This window comes from Brassica oleracea, chromosome C2, assembly GCF_000695525.1.
Source record: "Brassica oleracea var. oleracea cultivar TO1000 chromosome C2, BOL, whole genome shotgun sequence".
Taxonomy (NCBI): domain Eukaryota; kingdom Viridiplantae; phylum Streptophyta; class Magnoliopsida; order Brassicales; family Brassicaceae; genus Brassica; species Brassica oleracea.
In genome coordinates, this window is record NC_027749.1 from 45797046 (window position 1) to 45805284 (window position 8239).

The 8239-nt window shown below is 36.7% G+C and overlaps 2 protein-coding genes across 3 annotated transcripts; one reads left to right on the top strand and one right to left on the bottom strand.

The window, feature by feature from the left end:
* Window positions 1-1461: 1461 nt before the first annotated feature.
* On the bottom strand, window positions 1462-3426 carry LOC106324382 (glutathione S-transferase T3-like). Its single transcript, XM_013762359.1, has 4 exons — window positions 3300-3426; window positions 3113-3182; window positions 1645-2128; window positions 1462-1593 (listed from the first exon to the last, which is right to left on the bottom strand). Exons 1-4 carry the CDS (start codon window positions 3424-3426, stop codon window positions 1462-1464), a joined length of 813 nt encoding a protein of 270 aa, XP_013617813.1.
* Window positions 3427-4534: 1108 nt separating this feature from the next.
* On the top strand, window positions 4535-7635 carry LOC106319617 (WAT1-related protein At3g28050). 2 transcript variants are annotated; one of them, XM_013758000.1, is made up of 7 exons: window positions 4535-5137; window positions 5252-5317; window positions 6115-6228; window positions 6361-6589; window positions 6701-6862; window positions 6945-7096; window positions 7310-7635. In XM_013758000.1, exons 1-7 carry the CDS (start codon window positions 4947-4949, stop codon window positions 7497-7499), a joined length of 1104 nt encoding a protein of 367 aa, XP_013613454.1. In that variant the 5' UTR covers window positions 4535-4946; the 3' UTR covers window positions 7500-7635. The 2 variants fall into 2 exon arrangements, with proteins under 2 accessions (XP_013613454.1, XP_013613459.1); XM_013758005.1 differs by having other exon boundaries at window positions 5081-5137; window positions 5225-5317.
* Window positions 7636-8239: the final 604 nt, after the last annotated feature.

Here is an 8239-nt window from a genome sequence, read left to right on the forward strand (position 1 = left end):
GCATGCCATATCCAAAGATCATATGAAGCAACCGCCTCTAAAACGATTGTAGGTTTTCTCGAACCACGAGAATATTGGCCTTTCCAAGCGGTGGGACAATTCTTCCACTCCCAATACATACAATCGATGCTTCCTATCATCCCGGGAAATCCACGAAGCTCTCCAATATAAAGTAGACGTTGAAGATCAGCCGGTGTTGATCTTCTTAGGTACTCGTCGCCAAACACATTTATTATGGTGTCGACAAAATTTTCCACATATAATCGAGCAGTGGTTGCACCGAGCCTGAGGTACTCGTCGACCACATCAAGCGCAGAAACATAGGCCAACACACGAATAGTTGTTGTACACTTTTGAAGTGGAGAGAGACCAAGCCTTCCGGGACCGTCTCTCTTTTGTCGAAAGAATGGAACTTCATTGGAGAGTCGATCAACAATTTTCATGAACAATTGCTTGTTCATTCTAAACCGTCGTCGGAAAACATTTTCAGAATATGTTGGACTATCACTGAAATAATCATTCCATAAACGAATATCGCCTTCTTCGCGATTTCTTTCGATAAACACTCGTTTTTTTCTTGTCCTCCTTTCATCTTCTTCATTGATAACCAGATTCTCGAATGTAAATATTGATTGAATGTTTCATCGAACGAATCTTCTAAATTATTATCTGAAGAAGATGCCATAAAATAGAATTGTTTTAGAAAATATGGTGAGAATAGAAAATGGGATTGTTTTAGAAAATATGGAGATGAGAGGAAATGGGATTGTTTTATAAATAAGGAGATGAGAGGAAACGGAATTGTTTTAGAAATAAGGAGAGAGGACCGTGAGATTGAGAGACATGAAAGGAGAGAGATGAGATAGCTAGAGATGAGAGGAGCGAGATGAGATTGAGAGAGATGAAAGGAGAGAGATGAGATTAATATGGTGAGATATGAGAGTAGAATATGAGACTATATACACTTGGATGCATTGCTGTTCAGTCAAGATTAAAAATCATGACTTGAAGACAAAACATTAACACTTTGACACAACTAGAGGACAGTACCTCACCACTCTCGTAACAACAACAAGACAAGCTACATCAACGCTCGTGACATCTACAATAACTAGAAGACAAAGAAACAACAACTAAAGTCGTGACATCTCTCAACGCTCGTGACATCTCCACTCTCTCATGTTCTGAACTTGGCTCCGCTGTAGGTTCTTTGCGTACTCTCTCACCTGCAATAACAAGAACAAGAACATGTTAAACTCTTGAACATAACCGCATTAATAAGCACAAGAACAATAGCAGGAACAAGTCACATAACTACATTTAGATGCCCATTTTAAGAAAAATAACAAGAAACATAACCATAAACAGAACAAGAGTCATAACAAGAAACATAACGATAAACACAGCAAGAGGCATAACAAGAAACATAAGCAGAGTTTTAGCCGACTAACTAGCTAGACATCAAGTAGACATCAAGTCAGTGATGAGTTTCTTCTTGAGGGCCTCTTCATACTCAGCTAGAGGTTCCTGCTTCCCAATAAGACTGTCAGGCAAACTCATCTTAGGCAACCGCTCCTTCATCAACAAATCCTGCTGTTTGATTGTCCACATACTATGAAACGCATTCAGAGAATTCACCTATACCACCTTCTTCTTAGAACTCGCCTTTGCGGCCTTAACACCCGCGGGGCGTTTGTTCTCAGTTGCTTGAGAGGCTGATGAGTCTCCACCGTCATCACACTTCCTCTTCTTCGAACTGGGACGTTTAGCAGTGGCAATGGCGCACCACTTCTGGTCGTTGCGCAGCTCCTTCCATGCGTGGTCAAGCATGAATCTCTTCTGGTGATTGTTGTAGAAGATTTGATGTGCTAGCTTGAGAACATCATTCTCGTTTTGGCCACTACTTTTCCCCCTAGTAGCAGCCTCATACGCTCCACAGAATTTGGACACAAGGTCGTTGATCTTGTGCCAACGCTGCTTGCAGTGGGTCAGCTCTCTCTGTTCGCAGCCAGCATCAGTCCCTTGGCTCTCTCTGCTTTCCTCAAAGTAGGCAGCAATTCTTGACCAAAAGGCGCCTGATCTTTGCTCGTTCCCAACCACTGGGTCTTTGCTCGTGTTTAACCACGAGCTGATGAGCAAAATATCATCCTTTGGAGTTCATTTCCGTCGCTCTCTTCGCTATGTAGTCGTCTCTCCATCAAAGTTAGAGGCTTCGGTACCAAATAAACATTGAAATGGAAGTTGTGATGAAGATAGTTCAACACTGTCTTCATTGTTTCCAAAGGAAAGAGTTTGTTGACTATTTAATAGTTCAACAAACTTTGAGCTTGAAGCAGATGGATAGGAATCCATACGAAGGAAGAGAGATAGAAAAGAAAGAGCTGAGATTATTATAGAATGAATAGGAAGAGAAGAGAAGAACACAGTTTTGGAATGAATTGAACAAAGAAGAGAAGCCAAGATTTTTATAGAATGAATAGAAGAAGAAACGCATTGATAGCCAACCATAACCGAGTTGACATATTTCTAACACCAACAAACACAAGACCATTCATTTCTATCTAACCACAAACCAATAAACAGCTATTTATTACCTAACCTAACACATGATTACCATTCAATTCATTTCACAGAAGTGATAGCAATCAAGGACAATCGCAACATATTTCTAATACCACAAACCGCTATAGCAAGCAAGAGATTGCAATGCTTTATCCAATTCAAACAGAGCAAAGACAATGGTATTATCATACTCTCCAATTCAAACAGAGTAAAGACGTTTTTAAAAAGCAACAATAATGAAGAAATTAAACAGAGAACAATGGTATTATCCAACTCTCTAATTCAGTTCAAGCCACAATTAAATCCTACTCTACAATTCAAACAGAGCAAAGACGTTTTTAAAAAGCAACTATAATGAAGAAATTAAACAGAGCACAATAGTATTATCCAACTCTCTAATTCAGTTCAAGACACAACTAAATCCAACAGCAAGCGCAACCAAACTCACAAACAACCATCGAATATAAACAATGGTTTATCCTATTCAACATACCAAATAGATTGATTTTATCTGATTCAAAAGATCAAAGACAAAGGTTTTACCTTTTACAAACGATCATGGGGGTGAAGTCTGAGAGATAGGACGGCTCTCTCTGGATCGTGCCTCTTGATCAAACCATCTGAAGACACAAAGATAGAAAAAATTACAACAAGTCAGTCGATTGAGCTTCTCTAGATTCAGGATGAAATACAACAATCTAAAGACATGCATGAATGAAATATTAAAACAGAGAGACATATGAACTCATTTTTGCCTTTCGATTCGCCGACGGTCACCGTTTGGCGACGCCTCCGACCGCAACCACGAGAGACATCTCGCTGTTTTCCTTGGTCGACGATAGCAACTGTTCGAGGGGACACCATTTTCCGTCGTCGACATGAGCCACTGAGAAACCCGCCGTTGGTTGAGTCGAGCCACTGAGAAGAAGAGATATCGCCTTTTCGTCTCCGGAGAGGAGAGAATGAAAACCGAAAGAAAAAAATGAAAAAAGAACGTGATGTCTCGTGAGACCACCCACCCTCTCTCCAGTAATATTAAACCACGTGGCTCAAGGGACGGTGCTTTCGCTTCTTTAATTAAAGGACGCCTCTTCCTAATAAATGGATTTTCTATTTAATTAAAATAATATTAATGCTAAAATCCCTCGTTAAGGGATTGCAATAAACATGGTCTTAGTGGATAGAAAGCCTAGAATCGGGTAAGTATGATAGACACACAATAATGGTGGCATTTAACCCTGTGAAAGGTTGTTCTCTATTGTTCTTATGTTTTCAACGTCATTTTCCATTATCTAATGAAAAGAGTTTCATATTCTTTTAAGAAATTACTTGTGGGGCAAAAACTCTTATCACTAAGTGTTATCTTACGCCGTAGTTTTCAATCAAGTTGGTTTACACAAACACAAGCGCATCACGACTACTGTATTGATTCTTTTTAGTCTTGTTATTTTCTTGTGTAGGCGCTGAAGTAAAGTCATACCCAAATGTTCTTGTATATATTGGTATACATTAAATAAACTACATCACTATATATAAAACTAGAGTTGAGCGTATCATTTTTAATATACAGACAAAATATTCTAAATATAAATATAGTACACTTTTTTGAACACATAAATATAGTACACATAATCTCTGAAAACAAAACGTTATCAGAAATCATTATTAATTATTATTATTCTTATTTTCTCGTCTCATGTCATGTGCTTCTTTATGATGATTTTTAGTTTCAAATTTTCAAATAGGACACTATTTTATTAGACTAGATTAATTGTAAATGAGGTAAGTAGATTTTATATTATGACTTGTGGAAGATGCATGCGTCCATCGTAGACCAACGGCCTAAAACCATGTCATTTGGTATTGATGAATCAGAACATAAACAATTAGTTTTGCTGCTTTGCGTGATAATGATATACTCATATACCTTATATTATTATAAACCACCCTTTACCACAAGTCCACATCTGTAAGCTAGGAAAGCGATAAATTTTTAATAACATGAGAGAGGTAAAGAGTAAACAACGATTTATTGACTAATCAGGCTGATCAATGAACTTCAACTTCTTGACATTTCTTGACAAAATTCAATTTGGGCCAGGGTAAAATTCATGTACGTATGTGTCAGAAATTCAGAATGTTATTGTTACATGTCTGCTTCACATCATTCACAAGTGCGCTTAAGTACACACATTTGCCTGAAAATCTAACTTTCACCCACTCACACTATTAGCACTTTCTTCCTTTTCTTCCCAAAAGAAAAAAAACAAAACAACTCTGTTTCTCATCTTTACATCTCTCGTTTCCAAAAAAAAACTTCTTCGAATCTCCAAATAGAAAATAAATAACAGAGTGAGGAAGAGAGAAGAGACGAGAGAGTAGAGATGACGCGAAAATATTTTCAGAGAGAGGTGTTGCCGGTGACGGCGCTGGTAATAATGGAATGTGCCAACGTGGCCTTAAACACTCTGTTCAAGGCAGCCACTTTACAAGGCATGGGGTTCCATGTCTTCATCGTTTACTCTTATGGTCTCGCTGCTCTTCTTCTCCTTCCTTCTCTTTTCTTCTCCTACAGGTTAGATTACAGTTTCTTTCTCTCCTTACTCGTTTGATCCGATCTTTACCAGTTTGAGCTGAAGTTTTCATGTTTTTTTTTAAATAGATTGATGGATTCTTGTTAATTTGTCAGATCAAGAACGCTTCCACCGATGAATTTCTCAATTCTCTACAAAGTCGTGCTTCTTGGGTTAATTGGGTAAAGTATCATTTTTGCTATATTTTTCTTTATTAAAAGCAATTAGAAATTATTTGCATGAGAGTTCCTCAAATTCTCAGATTTTTCTTTATGCTAAGAGAGGACACTTGGCTAAAAGTTGCTCCCAAAAGCTGCAACTGTTCTGCAAAAATCTAACCCTATTTTTTTAATATTTATTTTCCTTTATTATGAATTATTTTTTTTATTTTTGAGGTGTTATTTTCATGATCATAACTTCGTAATAACCGGATTCTTTTTGTTATGACTGGATAGTTATTATAAGAGTAAATATTTAGTCCAAACTTTAAAGTATTCTAGATTTTTCTAAATTTTTACCAATCCAGTGAAACATTATTTTCTCATGTTTACTCCACTTACTATTCTAAAAAGGAAATTGCACACTCATGTTTACTCTTGAGTTTTGTTAATACATTTGCTCCATTTTACTTTTCTCTTACTTCTTTTTAATCAATTTATTTTCCATCACTTTTCACCTAAATATGTTACTCTATTTTACTCTAAAATCGAACCCTTTATTACATAGTTATATAGATAAATTAAATATTCTTAATTAATATAGATGCTGTTAGAACATAATGGGGAAATACAAGGACATGTACTAATTTTAGCAAACTGTACTGCAAAATCTACCCCATTTTCTTTTGTTTTTCCTTTTTAATAATTTATTTTTATCTATTTTTAAAAAGGGGATGCTTTCATCTTCGTTATAATCGAAATCTAATAGTACTATTTTGTTATATAAATAAGTTAATAAAAATGGTGTTAAAATAATGTAGATGCTGCTCAAACATAATGGGCTACACAGGCATTAACTATAGCTCTCCAACACTTGCTTCTGCAATCAGCAACCTCACTCCTGCGTTTACCTTCTTGCTGGCCATCCTTTTCAGGTTTATTATCCTCTTATATATTCTTTTTACACTATCAATTCCCTAAAATACCCTCGGCCCATGAAGCATATTTGGGCATTGAGTTCAGCCCATGAGGCATCATTTGTTGAATTATTTGGAGTTTGGTATTAGGATGGAGAGTGTATCTTTCAAGAGAACAAGTAGTGTGGCTAAAATGTTAGGAACCATAGTCTCCATTGGAGGAGCATTTATTGTGACTCTTTACAATGGTCCTGTGGTGATCAATATGTCACCACCGTCCATTTCTCTGAGATCGCAATCTCCAAACCACGATTGGATCATTGGTGCGGCTTTTCTTGCCGTCGAGTATTTCATGGTTCCGTTGTGGTATATTGTTCAGGTCTGACTTTAATCAAACTATATTTTCATATATATATATATATATAATTTCACCTCTCTATATATGGTAATTGTTTTATGCATGTTATGATCCTAATATTTCTCTTTGTAGACTCAAATCATGAGAGAGTATCCATCCGAGTTCACCGTTGTTTGCTATTATAGCTTTGGAGTGAGCTTTTGGACCGGGCTGGCCACGTTGTTCACTGAAGGGAGTGACTTGAGTGCATGGAAGATAAAACCAAATATAGCTTTAGTATCAATCGTTTGCTCGGTGAGAATATAACTATGGGTTGATGTGTGTTCCTCGACACTATGAGTATACAATAAATTTTTGTTTATGTTTATATGTTTAGGGATTGTTTGGATCTTGCATAAACAATACAATCCACACGTGGGCGTTGCGGATCAAGGGACCTTTATTCGTTGCAATGTTCAAGCCTCTGTCCATTGCCATTGCCGTCGCAATGGGCGTGATATTCCTCCGGGATTCTCTTTACATCGGCAGGTGAATAAAACTCACACTTGAAAACAATGTACATATAAATCCAGTCTAGTAGTTAGATTGTGCTCACTTGGCTATTGAGGAATATATACATAGTAACTAGTGAATCGAATAGTTTGATAAGCCTAACCACTTAAGTTCAGACCAATCTTTTCTGCTTTAGTTAACTATTTTGTTTCCATTTGCGGACTGTCTGGTGAATGTTTTTGATCTCAGCTTGATAGGGGCAACGGTAATAACGATCGGGTTTTACACGGTGATGTGGGGCAAAGCTAAGGAAATGGCCTTAGTCGAAGATAACAACAAGGCTAACAACGAGGATGCTAACGAAGCTGACCTTGATTCTCCATCAGGTTCACGGAAGGCTCCTCTCTTGGAAAGTTACAAGAACGATGAGCATGTATAAGTATCATCAACCAGTTAATACAGCTCTCTATATTTGTGTGTGTATGAAAATTTGATATGTAAAAGTCTTTTAATTTATTTGACGATACAAATGTGATCTTTAATTTTAGGAATCAAGTTTCTTCTAATCACAATTATATAATCTAGTGTACGCATAACAAATCAATGAATTTTAGATGACAAACAAAATAATTATGTACAATTCAATAGTGTATGTTTGGCAGAAGAATGACTTTTATTCAATTTAGCTGGAAATTGTTAAAAATGATTTGGATTCGCGTAATCATTGTCCTTTCAGATACCTTTTTAATATTGAAAATAACTTTTAAATGTTTTAATGTAAAAGAATAATTCTCCATTTTAAAATGAGATTAAACCTAAAGCACAAACGAAACTCCTACACCACCATTTTCTCGGTAGTTTCAAATATTCTAGTCACTACAAGAAAGCACGCCTGTTGCAAGGAAAATTTGCGGAGTAAATATTTCCTCGCAAATTCGCAAGGGAATTGCGACGAAAAAAATTTTTCTCGCAAAACGCTCGCAAATTTACGTCAAAATATTTTCCTCGCAAAACTGCAACCAATTTGCGAGACTTTTCAGCAAACTCACGCAAAACCGTCGCAAATTTGCGATAGAATCTGTAGTCGCAAATCCGTTACAAATTTGCAAGGAATTTGCGTGTGAATTGCAATACCATATACGTTCGTTGCAATTCCGTCGCAAAAAAAAAACAGATAGT